The 15277-nt window shown below is 39.7% G+C and overlaps 1 protein-coding gene across 5 annotated transcripts in view; it reads right to left on the minus strand.

The window, feature by feature from the left end:
* MEGF10 (multiple EGF like domains 10) overlaps positions 1-15277 on the minus strand; it is a 185900-nt gene that overhangs the window by 85877 nt on the left and 84746 nt on the right. For all 5 annotated transcript variants that reach the window (XM_069591640.1, XM_069591638.1, XM_069591639.1 and 2 more), the window contains exon 5: positions 4684-4776. In XM_069591640.1, coding sequence (XP_069447741.1) covers positions 4684-4776 — 93 coding nt within the window. The remainder of the gene's footprint in view (positions 1-4683; positions 4777-15277) is intronic.

Genomic DNA, 15277 nt, shown 5'->3' on the forward strand with positions numbered 1-15277 from the left:
TCCTAACTTGTAAGATGGCAGGCTGTGTTTTATTAGATGGAAATGCTGAGTTGTTTTGTTTATCTGCAAGAATTCAAATGTGTATAGAAAGGTGTATAGGAGACCTAAGGAACCAAAGGAGTAGATTGGACGTACTTTATTGCTTCTCAGTGCTAAAGTTATCCTCCATTTTTATCTACAAAATGCATATGGGCCATGTAAATACCCTTCCTTGCCAGCTGGCTGACTATTAAGCACTTTCCTAGGGTGCTGAGAGACACTGCAAGAGGAAGGCGCTTCCCATTGTGTTTCTAGTGTGCCAGCTCAGCTGACTCCTAAAGTGCCTGCTCCTCCAGCGTGGGCAACTTCTTCAACATTCAGCTCCTACAGTGCATTGTGACGAGCAGCACCTACTAGCTAGCAATATCCCGGGCACCTCCCTCGGGCTACCAGTAAAAGAGTGCTTCTGATAAGACATGTCTCCAGAACAGCTTTCTCAAGCATCCTACAGAACAGATTTCTAGCGAGTTCCAGACAGCAGATTTCCAGCAAGTCCCATGAGGAGTAAACCACAGCAGCCTCTCTGCCATTCAGTAAGCTGTGGCTGTGTTCTCATAGGGTCTGTACCATACCCCTACTGGGGCTTCCTCTTTGCATGTTCTGTCTCAGCCCTGGGAGTATGGGTGTCCCTTTTATTTGCCATTCTTGTATTCCTTTCAGTGTATCTACTTTCTACTAGCCAATGCCCACAACAATTTCCTGTTACAGCTAATAATTCTTTTTAATAAACCTTCCCTGCTCAAGTTACAATATTTTCCAGGAGCAACGAGCACCTCCAGTATCCAGATCTTGGTTTCTAAATACAATTCTTTAATGGCTCATTCTAGGACTGAAGTAGGAAAAACACAGAGTGAGACTGAAGAATCCTACAGTAGCAGAAAGTAAGGAAGTGCTCAAAAGACAGAACAAAACGTAAGAGCCAACAAAAGGACCAGGGCATGTCAAAAGGACACAGAAGCCATGTAAAACAATGCCCAATTGCCAAATCTAGAACAATTTAAGCAACAAAATAATATACTGATTTTTCATATAAATATATATAAGCCCACACTGATATAAATGACTGACTAAATGGGAGAGAATAAATAAATCTTTACAGATGAGTTCCAAATAACATATATAGATAATCTCTCCTCCCAAAACCATGGAGCTTAATCCCTACCTTTCACCCTTGACGGCAGACTAGACTTAGTGACTTATTTCTGGAGAACAGAAATGGGAAAGAGAAAAATGATAACTTTATGTGGAGAAATCTGGCAAACACTACACATCACTAAATGATGAAGGTTAACCGAGTGATGACATCATCGGTGATGTCATGTGAATATCATCATAGAATGATATGATCATAGACCATGATATCATCATAGAATGTCATGAGGTGGGCACTTCAACTTTGTGATGTTCTTTTAAAAACTTGTACCCCTAGCCTAGTCATGAGGAAAACACAAACTGAGAGACATTTTGCAGGATACCTGGCTAGTTGTCAAGGTTATGAAAAACAAAGGCTGAGTAATTGTCACAGACCAGAGGGGACTGGAGGGACATGACGATGCAGTGTAGTGGCCAGGACTGGGTCTTGGAAAAGAAAGAGACTTTAACAAAAAAAATAATAATAATGAAATTCAAACAAAGTCTAGAGTTTAACAGCAATATGCTGGTAGTGAACTAACTAGTACTGCATTCAGGTCAGTTTCTTTTGGCAATTAGTTTTGCCAAGCTAATGCTAACTTAAGATGTTAAAGGAAAAAGAAGGTGTGGGTATATGGAAACTCTCTACTATCTTGTAACTTTACTAAAATTGTTCCAAAATGAAAGGTTTAGTTGAAAAAATTATTGCAGTTTCTGTCTCCTGAATGGACCCTGACTAACACAAGGAATTGATCTAATTAAAAAAGAAATCATTTTCTCAGTCTAACATATAGTATCAAATATATGCATAATGATAACCAGAGAGGAAGATACAGAGAGATAAAAGTTCTTGGGAACTAGGTCATTTTAACTCTGCTACTTAATAGGTTACCAGAGTATGCATTTGCTTCAAGAATTATTTGGCTGAGAGTATTAAATCACACACCTCCTAATGAGGCATATTAGGGTAACAACTACAGACAAAACCCAGGTAACAAAATTCAGTGCTCTGACTCAGAACAGAATGTAGGTGCTTAAAAAAGGTGTCAGAAATGTTTTCTCAGATATCTGTCCATGTTTATTGATGCTTCTGTTCATGATAATACCAAAACATGAGCTGTGGAGGATAAACTAAGTCACCTCAGTATCTTCACCCAGAATTGAAAGAACATGTGTTTCTTTCTAGCAGAATTCTAGAGGCTTCATTAAAAAGTTCGTCAATTCCAAAATAAAGCAACAGTTACTTTTCTAGAAGGCCTAAGTCAGTTCTAGAGAGTCTGAAACCCATGTTGGCTTTCCTTTCATTTATACACACTTCAGCCTGATCTCTTAGCATGAGGTAAGTTGCAGCTCTTAGGAGACAAAGTGTGACTAGGACTAAAATTATTCCACAACTTTCCCCCTGAAATTAGTAATAACAAATCTCATTTTTCAGATGAAGAATACGGCCACTCTTCTCTTTCTCAATGGTTTATACAATAATGTTATTTTTCTTCTAAATGTGTAGGCACAACTGATCTTTAAGCTGGAAAAGTCAGTGAAAGCAATGTTGCACTTGAGGTCAGTTAGCCAAAAAAATGGACATGAGCCAGATCCCACATCCTAAACATTTTGCCTCAACAGTGTGAACAAAATGCCCACTCTCCTCCTGATCTCCAGCAGAAGCCAAACGAAACCCTGCAAGACAGTTACCCATTGGAATGGGACAGAGAGACATGTACACACACTCCCTAAGACACAATAAAAAGGCTCTTTCACATGGAATGTTCTGTGCACAGACAGCACAGGACCTCCCCTGGAGATCGATGCTGTTTTAGAGACAGCCAGGAAATCACAAGCCTAAAACAAAGTAGTTCTAACAAGATAAAGAATAACTTCCCCGATTCCAAAGGGAAGCAAGTAAAAATTCCTAAAACCAGCTTATCTATTATACATAGCCTGATGTTCTTTTTTTTTTTTTTTTTAGTTTTTTAGTTTTTTTATTTTTTAAATTTTAAAATCTTTAATTCTTACATGCATTCCCAAACATGAACCCCCCTCCCACCTCCCTCCCCATAACATCTTTCTGGGTCATCCCCATGCACCAGCCCCAAGCATGCTGCATCCTGCGTCAGACATAGACTGGCGATTCAATTCACATGATAGTATACGTGTTAGAATGTCATTCTCCCAAATCATCCCACCCTCTCCCTCTCCCTCTGAGTCCAAAAGTCTGTTATACACATCTGTGTCTCTTTCCCTGTCTTGCATACAGGGTCGTCATTGCCATCTTCCTAAATTCCATATATATGTGTTAGTATACTGTATTGGTGTTTTTCTTTCTGGCTTACTTCACTCTGTATAATCGGCTCCAGTTTCATCCATCTCATCAGAACTGATTCAAATGAATTCTTTTTAACAGCTGAGTAATACTCCATTGTGTATATGTACCACAGCTTTCTTATCCATTCATCTGCTGATGGACATCTAGGTTGTTTCCATGTCCTGGCTATTATAAACAGTGCTGCAATGAGCATTGGGGTACATGTGTCTCTTTCAATTCTGGTTTCCTCGGTGTGTATTATACATAGCCTGATGTTCTTTTTGACTGGTTTCAGAAATTCTCTGGTGGCAACGAGGACAAATCTGAGTTGTCATGAGAGCTTGGTAATTTGAAAACTATTATTCCCTTTCTCTAAATGTTAACATTTCACACATTACAATTGAGTTGCACTTCAGCTCTTTCTCACATTTTTCGAGGCAAAATGAAGTATAAAGGAACAGGAAGAGTACACAGTTACACGCGCAGCAAGGAGTTAGCCAGAAAACTTAAGTTTTAACTGTGAAATTTAGAAAAGCAACTGTATTACATGACATTACATCACTTAATCCTCATAATCATGAATACAGGATTTTAAGTGCAATTTGTTTATCACCCAAAACACCATCATTTTAGAATTATAATTCTAATACAATGGAGACAAATTATATATTATGAATTAGTACCTAAATGGTCACGAATTTTCATTTACTACCAGTAATTCACCCCAGTTATCTGAGAAAGTACTTATTATTGGTACCTCATAATTCAGAGATAAATAAACAACAATTGAAAATATCAATTTTGCTTCTGCTTTAAAACCAACGAGTGGTAAATTTTCATCACCAAGAAAATATATTAGATATATGAACAAGTAAAAACAGATGTCAGAATACAATAGCTGTGTTACCACAACTGCCTTACTGAATGAAGGAATCTGAATTCTGGATCCTACTCTGGAATATGTATTCACATTCACAGAAGTATTAGAATCAGATTACTGAGATCTCCTGCTTTCCAAGTGTCTTTCTTTATACTCTATTCATAACAGTCCTATGTATAATACATGTAGAGATTTCAAAGAAACACTATTTGTGAGCTGGATTGGGGATCCACACCACATTCTGCACTGGGCTGCAGAGGGAAACCCGTGGAGACAAGGGGCTCATACAGCAAAAACATCCGGAGACAGACAACGGCAGGTGCGCACTTACCACTGGAGCAGTTGGTCCCACCCCAGCCAGGCTCACACTGACAGGTGTTTGGAGCAATGCAGCGACCATGGACACATTTATCAGCACAGTGGGCTGTCAGAGAGAAAAATCAATCAAATAAGGAAAGTTGGCACAAGAAAAAAAACCCCAACAACACAGCTGTTTCACATATCAGTCTCAAGTATCGCTTAAAAACAACATGCATGCTTGATAATTTTCTTCATTGCGTTCCTCGGTCCTCTTGCAGTCCTCTGTGTAACCAAACAATTCCCCTTCTTATTTCGATACCTCCAAATAAATGCCTTCATGTCTACTATTTAATTCTACTTCATGCTAAGTTAGAAAAGAAGTTTCAAGGAAAACTGCCTGATCTACTTTTAAAAAAATTATCAGTGACTACCAAATACAGCCTCTTTGTTTCAGCAGATGCATATGTGGCTGCACAAACTTACCACCGAGCAAGATCTCAGGACTCTAAGGCAACAGAGGAGACCAAAAGGTATTCCCTTCACATAATACCTTTACTAGAAACAACAGTCAAGTTTCTCTGCACATGTGTTATTCATAACTACGACCCAGCAGAGCTAGACATCCTTTGTTGAGGAGAATAGCTGAAAAATGTCATCCAGGTCTTTAGGAAAGAGTAAATCTCAGTTCCCATTTCATTACTGCATATTATTGGTATGACCCATCCTCTGAAGATAGGGGATATCATTGCAAACATGAGCAGACGGGTAGTCTGATGATTTCCGAAACAAAGCTCAATGGATAGATAGAAGGGGACATCAGAGAGATGCGGTGTTGAACGTCAGTGTCGCTCACATGGTTAAACCTTCTTTAAAGTATCTGGATATATGAGTAATTGTGAAAACAATTCAGAAGAGTGTGGATTTAAGGTCTTCCAAAATTTTACTTAAGGATGGTATAAGCTGTCCTACGCTTGAGAGATAAGTTTTATTAATTCATTTACTATTATAAAAATAAAATGGAGCTACTGCCCAATCATAAAATACCAACAAGCAAAATAAACCTGTCTCTTAAGGGAAAAAAGAAAATTATAATATTTTTCAATTTATATTTCCTCAATAAAATGGGAAAAAAATCTTTCTGTGTCATTAAATATCTTTAGTGTGATTTATATACTGTTGTAAGTCTACATTGTGTATATATTTATTATATATTATATTATTATCAGATATACACACACATATATATATGTTGCTGAGCCAAAAGTGATCATCACTTTTAAGGTTTTTATCAAGAAAATTCAGGCATGACGAGATATAAGGAAAAGACATGTTAGGTGAAGAGAAAGCAAAAGCAAGAGTAGAAGGAAAAAGACATGGAAGTGAGAAGATCTGTCTGGGTACAGTGTTTGGAGCAGTATCTCTGGAAAGAGAGAGAGAGATACTTTGAAAATCAAAGTAAAGTATCAGGACTTGATTCTGAGAATTAGTGGAGAATATTCTAAAGAAAGATATAAATTTGTTACAAGAAACCATCAGGTAGGTCATCTGATGAGGACACTGCAACAGAATAGCATGATCAAAATTTCAGGAAATAAAAGTTTACGTCCTATTACCAAAATGATTCCTTAATACCCAAGCAATTTGGTAAGGGGTACCAGCCATACGAGCTAGAGATTTTGACACTAGAGTTCCAAGGAGTTGCTTGTATGTGTGTGCTCAGTCACTCAGTCGTGTCCAGCTCTTTGCAGCCCCATGGACTGTAGCCCATCAGGCTCCTCAGTCCATGGGATTCTCCAGGCAAGGGTACTGGAGTGGATTGCCATTTCCCTCTCCAGGGGAATCTTCCCCACCCAGGGATTGACCCATGTCTCCTTCTTTGGCAGATGGGTTCTTTACCACTGAGCCACAATTACATATGTAACTGTAATTAAAAGCAAAATCTGTCTGTAACGTATGAACAACTGCCCTGTAACATGCGGACTTATGCTGCCAGGTTAAGTCGATATGAGCCAATTTTAGGATTCAATGTCTCCTGCCATTTCCATGCATGTATCATATTGTAGATGGGTCATTCATTCAAAAGGACTTACTATTAGTTCTTTAAATTTTAGGTATGCAAGTACAAGACAGCAAAATGCCATAACTGGAGTATGTAAGGTTCCACAAAATGTCACACAATGCCCAGAGGTGTAATAGGACCTTTAGTAGGATGCAAACTTGTATTTCCTGAAATTCCTCTATACTGTTGCAGTATCTTCATCAGGTGACCTACCTGATGATATCTTGTAACCAATTTATATCTTTCTTTAGAATGCTGCTGCTGCTGCTGCTAAGTCGCTTCAGTCGTGTCTGACTCTGTGCGACCCCATAGACGCATGGGGGAGTCCCCGTCCCTGGGATTCTCCAGGCAAGAACACTGGAGTGGGTTGCCATTTCCTTCTCCAATGCATGAAAGTGAAAAGTGAAAGTGAAGTCGCTCAGTCGTGTCCGACTCTTAGCGACCCCATGGACTACAGCCTACCAGGCTTCCCCGTCCATGGGATTTTCCAGGCAAGAGTGCTGGAGTGGGGTGCCATTGCCTTCTCCATTCTTCAGAATATTCCCCAGTAATCCTCAGAATAAAGTCCTGATACCTTACTTTGATTTTCAAAGTATCTCTCTCTCTTTCCAAAGATATTGCGCCAAACACTGCACCCAGACAGATCTCATTTCCACTTATTTTTCTTTCTACTCTTGCTTTTGCTTTCTCTTCACCTAAAATGTCTTGTCCTTATATCTCTTCATGCCTGAATTTTCTTGATAAAAACCTTAAAAGTGATGATCACTTTTGGCTCAACAATATATGTGGGTGTGTATCTTATAATAATATAATATATAATTTTCCCTAATTGTGCAGGGGATGGTCTGGATCCTGAATCACACTGTTACATGGTAGCATGTACACCCAGGACACTCACATCTTACAGAGGATGATGGCACCCTTTGTAAACATGCAAATTTGACAGTGTTTGGTGCAACTTGGCTAACAGAGTGATGACATCTATGTTTGCAACATATTGTTAGTGATCAGTCTTCAGACATCCAATTTCCAATTTCTCCTCCTTCAAGATAGTAAATCTACTTAAAATTCTGTTTCCACTTTCAAGTTTGGGAAGTTTAAAAAATTAGATACTATTTCTCTTTAATATGAAATTTGAGATTTCTGTTACTGTACATTTAAAACACAGAAATTGTATATACTGGTAGATGAAAAGAAGTACCATTCATATTCTCAAATTTCAATATTTATGTCTATTTAAAATATTCTTGTTCTCGTCCATTAATTTTATACTAAGCAAATGTTATAAATGTTAACTTATAAGGTAAATTGATATTAATAAAACACAACTTTGTCTTTATATCTTAGGCATCTACATATAACTTCATTTGATCAAAAAATCAGTTCCACCACTTGAAACTTGGAAAATCTCTGGGTACCCAGGTCACTGGAGTGGATGACAGTAACCTGGGGGTTTAAAACTACGAAGAGCATGTGGCCAGGAGAGGAGGAGTTTGGGGGGGTATTTCACAGGCAAGTCTCGATTTGCTCCTTTCTCTTTTTCCTCTCTCTTTTTTTTTCATTCCTTATCTTCCTTTATGCCTTCTTTTACCGCACATCTCTCTCTCCTCCAGACTATGACTTTGATATGCACAGTCATGATAAAGACTATAAACTAAACTGTGGTTTTAGGTGCAGTTTAGCTCTTCACCCCTGGGTGACACCAAAAGATTTTGCACTGTACCCACCTGAATCAACCAGAAAGAAAGGACTAAGCAAACCAGTCTAGAATCTTTTCTCTAATATATTACTAAAATGGGTTAAAAAAATGCATGGTAAGTTAAACCTGGGTATGAAAACGTTAGGGATCAGAATTGCGTATGCTTGGATACCAGTTGATTGTTCTTTGTTGCTCTTGTTGATTTCAAGAAAGGATACTAAGTGAATTTCTACATGTAAACATCAAAGAAGATCTGCTTCAAAATGCTTTGAGATTGCTGAATACTCATACAAATGCTCTCGTGTTTGATTCCTGATGATACAAACTTTGTATTTTATGAAATGAACACCAAGAAGACTAGTCAATTGTAATAGATGAAAAAACTCCCATGATGGTAATTTTAAAATCTAGTTTTTTTTTTAAAGAAAACCTTGAAATAACATTTGGCTAAAGTCAAAGAAAAATATAAGTAGATAGCAGAAAACAAATTAGACTGCAAATTAATTAGGAATTGGAAGGCACAATCTGCTTTCCTAATGATTTTTTTTTTCCCTTCATTAAAGCTAGAGTCAAAGGAATCACCTCAAGGCATTGAAGCCTAAAGTCAAATAATGATCTAAATAATGAAATATATTGTTGGTACAGATCTTCAAAGGAAAGAACACAAAATTCTACTGCTATGTAATGCAGAATCCACATGGCATTAGACTGTAGCACAAGCATCTCTGTTCCATGCCCTGTCCCATAGCTCGGGACTCCCAACACCCAGCAACATTTCTCATCAAGAACCCACAGACCAGCGAGAGCAAAGAGAGACAATGGAGGAGATGACAGCAAGCTAGAAAACTTTATGTCCTCTGATGTACCAATTCTCCAAGTGGCAGGAAAACAACCATAGCATCTGTGGTGATAAACAGACTCTCCCTCTAGGAAACCGGTTGAGCTAGACCCCTACCCTAGTTTCATCTTTCCTCTTTCAGCCTCAAATGCCACCTACTATGGGTGCTGAGCTTTCAGGACTAACAACCTCCACGTAAGGAACCATGGTGAGTTAAAGACATGAATTTGTCATATAGAAAATTTCAAGGTCAGCTGGAAAAGAAGACAGGGAACAGCAGTCACTTGTAGCAAATGCTCAACAGCTTAAATTTCAAGAAGCACAAAAGAACCATCCTAAGTATGGCTTTCTCATCCATGGGAAACTGTCATTTTATTCCCTATTGTATTACTATTTTTTTAATATTTCTTTCTTTTTGCCTGTGCTGGGTCTTCATTGCTTACTTTTCTCTAGTTGCAGAGAACAAGGAATACTCTCTAGTTGCTATATGTGGGCTTCTCACTGAGGTGGCTTCTCCTATTGCAGAGCATGGGCTCTTGGGCACTCGGGCTTCAGTAGCTGGGACACCTGGGCTCAGTAGCTGCAGTTCCCAGGCTCTGGAGCACAGCCTCAATAGTTGTGCCACAGGGGCTTAGTTACTCTGTAGTATGTGGCATCTTCTCAGATCAGGGATCGAACCTGAGACCCTTGCATTGGCAGGCAAATTCTTGACCACTGAGCCACCAGGGGAGCCCTGTTCTTATTTTCAGAAGTGCAATTAATAACAGGAAGATGCTAACAAAGACAGTCTACCCAATATGATTCTTTTTCACATCTCTCTTTAAGAAAATGGTGAAGAATCACATTCTGAGTTTTCAATCATCTTTTAGACACTGATGTAAGCTGAATCTGTGGAGCCATTTGGTACACCACTGTGGATACATCAGGTTGCCAGGGGCAGGCAAGGCATCCTCTCCCTCAAGAACTGGGGGGCAAGACACACTGATGAGAAAAACATGCTCTATCTTTGAAGTGAAAGCTGTGGACAGCCTGTCTGCCTGATGGACAGGTGAGGACTGACCTCATGACCCTGGAATCTTCTCTAATGAGGATCCTGTTTCAGCCTTAGTTCCTAAATCCATTTAAATCCCATCACCAGTTACATGGCTCTCATTCCTTTCACTTGTAAATACTTGCTTTTAATACTGGGAGCCACTAACTACACTCAATAGTTTTCTCTTCTGCCATAAACATTTCCCCTTGGATTTACACCTAAGCTATGGCAGAAAGGTGGAAGTAAGAGTGGACAGACTAGAGTTGCCTTTAAACCAGTGGCATCATTAAAGAGAATGCCTACTGTGTCTCAAAAGGATATATTATAATCAATGCATTTAAGTTCATTTGAAAAATGCTTTCATGGCTATCTTTTGAAAATAACTGTCCCCTAGAAACACATCAGATGGTCAATACCAAAATCTGATTGACTAAACTCTTTGCAGCCAAAGATAGAGAAGCTCTATACAGTGAGCAAAAACAAGACCAGGAGCTAACTGTGGCTCAGATCATGAACTCCTTATTGCAAAATTCAGACCGAAATTGAAGAAAGTAGGGAAAACCACTAGACCATCCAGGTATGACCTAAATCAAATCCCTTATGATTATACAGTGGATGGCACAGATAGATTCAAGGGATTAGACCTGATAGACAGACTGCCTGAAGAACTATGGATGGAGGTTTGTGACATTGTACAGGAAACAGGGATCAAGACCATCCCCAAGAAAAAAGAAATGCAAAAAGGCAAAATGGTTGTCTGAGGAGGCCTTACAAATAGCTGAGAAAAGAAGAGAAGCCAAGAGCAAAGGAGAAAAGGAAATATATACCCATCTGAATGCAGAGTTTCAAAGAATAGCAAGGAGAGGTAAGAAAGCCTTCCTCAGTGATAAATGCAAAGAAATAGAGGAAAAAATAGAATGGGAAAGACGAGATCTCTTCAAGAGAATTAGAGATACCAACGGAATATTTCATGCAAAGATGGGCTCGATAAAGGACAGAAATGGTATGGACCTAATAAAAGCAGAAGATATTAAGAAGAGGTGGCAAGAATATACAGAAGAACTGTACAAAAAAGATCTTCATGACCCAGATAATCACAATGGTGTGATCACTCACCTAGAGCCAGACATCCTGGAACGTGAAGTCAAGTGGGCCTTAGGAAGCATCACTACACACAAAGTTAGTGAAGGTGATGGAATTCCAGTTGAGCTCTTTCAAATCCTAAAAGATGATGCTATGAAAGTGCTGCACTCAATATGCCAGCAAATTTGGAACACTCAGCAATGGCCACAGGACTGGAAAAGATCAGTTTTCATTCCAATCCCAAAGAAAGGAAATGCCAAAGAATGTTCAAACTACCGCACAATTGCACTCATCTCACATGCTAGTAAAGTAATGCTCAAAATTCTCCAAGCCAGGCTTCAGCAATATGTGAACCGTGAAGTTCCAGATGTTCAAGCTGGTTTTAGAAAAGGCAGAGGAACCAGAGATCAAATTGCTAACATCTGTTGGATCATCGAAAAAGGAAGAGAGTTCCAGAAAAACATTTACTTCTGCTTTACTGACTATGCCAAAGCCTTTGACTGTGTGGATCACAACAAACTGTGGAACATTCTTACAGATGGGAATACCAGACCACCTAACCTGTCTCCTGAGAAATCTGTATGCAGGTCAAGAAGCAACCATTAGAACTGGACATGGAACAACAGACTGGTTCCAAATCGGGAAAGGAGTAAGTCAAGGCTGTATACTGTCACCCTGCTTATTTAACTTATATGCAGAGTACACCATGTGAAACGCTGGGCTGGATGAAGCACAAGCTGGAATCAACATTGCTGGGAGAAATATTGCTAACCTCAGATATGCAGATGATACCACCCTTATGGCAGAAAGCGAAGAACTAAAGAGCCTCTTGATGAAAGTGAAAAAGGAAAGTGAAAAAGTTGGCTTAAAGCTCAACATTTAGAAAATGAAGATCATGGCATCCAGTCCCATCACTTTATGGCAAATAGATGGGGAAACAATGGAAACAGTGACAGACTTTATTTTCTTGGGCTCCAAAATCACTGCAGATGGTGTCTGCAAACATGAAATTAAAAGATGTTTGCTCCTTGGAAGAAAAGCTATGACCAACCTAGACAACATATTAAAAAGCAGAGACATTACTTTACCGACAAAAGTCCATCTAGTCAAAGCTATAGTATTTCCAGTAGTCAAGTACGGATGTGAGAGTTGGACTATAAAGAAAGCTAAGCACCGAAGAATTGATGCTTTTGAACTGTGGTGTTGGAGAAGACTCTTGAAAGTCCCTTGGACTGCAAGGAGATCCAACCAGTCAATCCTAAAGGAAATCAGTCCTGAATATTCATTGGAAGGACTGATGCTGTAGCTGAAACTCCAATACCTTGGCCACCTGATGCGAAGAACTGACCCATTGGAAAAGACCCTGATGTTGGGAAGGATTGAAGGTGGGAGGAGAAGGGGATGACAGAGGATGAGATGGTTTGATGGCATCACCAACTCAATGGACATGAGTTTGAGTAAGCTCTGGGAGTTAGTTGATGGACAGGGAAGCCTGGCGTGCTGCAGTCCTTGGGTTGCAAAGAGTCGGACACAGCTCAGCCACTGAACTGAGAAACACACACCTTCCAGCTAATCCATCTTTCCTGAGAAGTCTGTCTGGGTGCCATGAATAAAAAGTGACAAACCTTGTTTTGCTCATTTTTTAATTCTGAATTGCTACAGAGGAACATAGATTTTTTAGAGTTAAAGGTGCCTTTATTAAACACCATTCCCACATTTTTCAGATAAGAAAACTGGGACATGGAAAATGGAATGATTTTCCCAATATTTGCAGTGACATTAGAGGCAGCAAGAGTGACTCCAGGTGTCTGAATCTCAGTTGACCAAAACGTCTGATGAGTTTTGATGGGAGTGGGGAAGCAGGAAAGAAAGGATGAGAGCAGCTTCACTGGGTCAGATACTAGGGCAGGTGTGCTAGATGGCTGCAAGTCAGGAGTTAGAAGATTCAGATGAGAAAAACAGAGAGAGTAGAGAACTGACTTCTAAGATAAATTTTATCCACTCCATATTTTTGTTTGTGGCCAATTATATGCAATGTCTTTATAAAAGTCAAATTGTTGCTACAGTGTTCACTACAGAGAGGAATCATTTTGTTTTCATATTTGCAAACATTACATTGCAGCCTGCCTTCTTGTGTTTTTTTATGAAAAGGAATGGATTCCCTTCTCCTTCAATTCAAGGATGTTATTGAGGTAGCAGGCACATTCCTGGACACTACTGTGGACACAAAAATGGCAGACCAGGAGCTCTTAGTCCGCAAAGGAAGTCAAATATAGGCTCCCCAAACCCAAAAAATGCAGAGTGGAATGCAGGTGTAATACAGGGAAAGAATCTGACTGCAATGCAGGAGATTCCTGGGTTGTGAAGATCCCCTGGAGAAGGAAATGGCAACCCATTCTAGTATTCTTGTCTGGAGAATCCCTTGGACAGAGGAGCCTGGTGGGCTACAGTCCATGGGGTGCTAAAGAGTCAGACACAAATGAGCGATTAACAATACCCTACTACATGAACAAACACTGTGAGGCATATTCAATGTTTCCATTCATATGTAATCCAAACAGGCAAATCTATAGAGACAGAAAGTATATCAGTTGTTGACTAGGGCTGGGAGGGACTAAGTGTGAACGTGGAGTGATGGCTAATGGGTACAGGGTTTTACTGAGGAAATAAAAATATTCTAAAATTGATTGTGTCCTGGTTGTACAACTCTGTAAAGATGCTAAAACCCACTAAATTATTAATGGCTGAATACTATGGTATTGAACTACATCTCAAAAAAGTCATCATAAAAATATTGAAGAGAGCAATTAATTCCACCTGGAGTGAGAACAAGGAGAGTCGCAGGAAAGCGAGAATATCTGATCTGGGGAAGTGGGCACCTCTGGAATAAAGCTGCAGGAAAGAGAAGCCAACAGCAGCTGCCTCACACTCCATTCTCTCTTCTTCTCACCCCCAAAGATACATAACGCACTGCACAGGGCAAGGGGCTCTCACCCCACAGCCACCACAAGTTCTTATACGTGACATGCATTGATGGCTGATCAGTCATGGAGAGTGAGAAAACACGGGGAGTCTAGAAAGTTGAAGTTAGTAAAGGTATTTTTTAAAATCCACACCTAAACTTCCTTCCCTTCCATTATTGATAGAGCTTTCATGACAGAGCTGGAAGGACAAGTACAAAGAACAATTACTGCCAATGTCTTTGGCAGACATCTTTAATTGTATACCTAATGTATAGTCTTCTTTCTACCTTAATTAACAGAATACCACTGTCACCAAGGACAATGACATGACCAGCAATAAACCACATGCCCAGCCCTCTTTCTGGATTGAAGTGTAGAGGGATAGGCTCAATGGTAAGTGCAATTTCCCATCTCTTTCTTCTTCTTGATGCCCAGTATGTGGACAAAAAGGCTGAATCTGAAAATGCCATCAGGCAACCTTGAGGGAGGGACTTCCCAGGTGGTGCAGTGGTAAAGAATCCACCTGCCAATATAGGAGACACAAGAGATACAGGTTCAATCCTTGGGTTGGGAAGATCTCCTACATTAGGAAATGGCAACCCACTCCAGTATTCTCACCTGGAAAATTTCACAGAGAAACCTGGCGGGTTACAGTCCATGGGGTCACAAAGACTTGGACATGACTGAGCATGCGCACGCGCGCGCGCACACACACACACACACACACACAACACTGAGGGAAGGGCCTAGGGAATCCTGGAACTCTTTGCTCTAAATTTCTTGCATGGATGAACAAATGCCATAAACCACTAACTTCCAGACATTTTATTACATAAAAAATAAAAAATTCCTCAGTAAATGTTTCCATTTTTCAACTATCTACTTCTTGCAGCCAAACATGATTCCTAACATACACTGGCCCTTTGGAAGATTTTTCAGATCAGCCAGTT

Source organism: Ovis canadensis, chromosome 5 (genome assembly GCF_042477335.2).
Source record: "Ovis canadensis isolate MfBH-ARS-UI-01 breed Bighorn chromosome 5, ARS-UI_OviCan_v2, whole genome shotgun sequence".
NCBI lineage: Eukaryota > Metazoa > Chordata > Mammalia > Artiodactyla > Bovidae > Ovis > Ovis canadensis.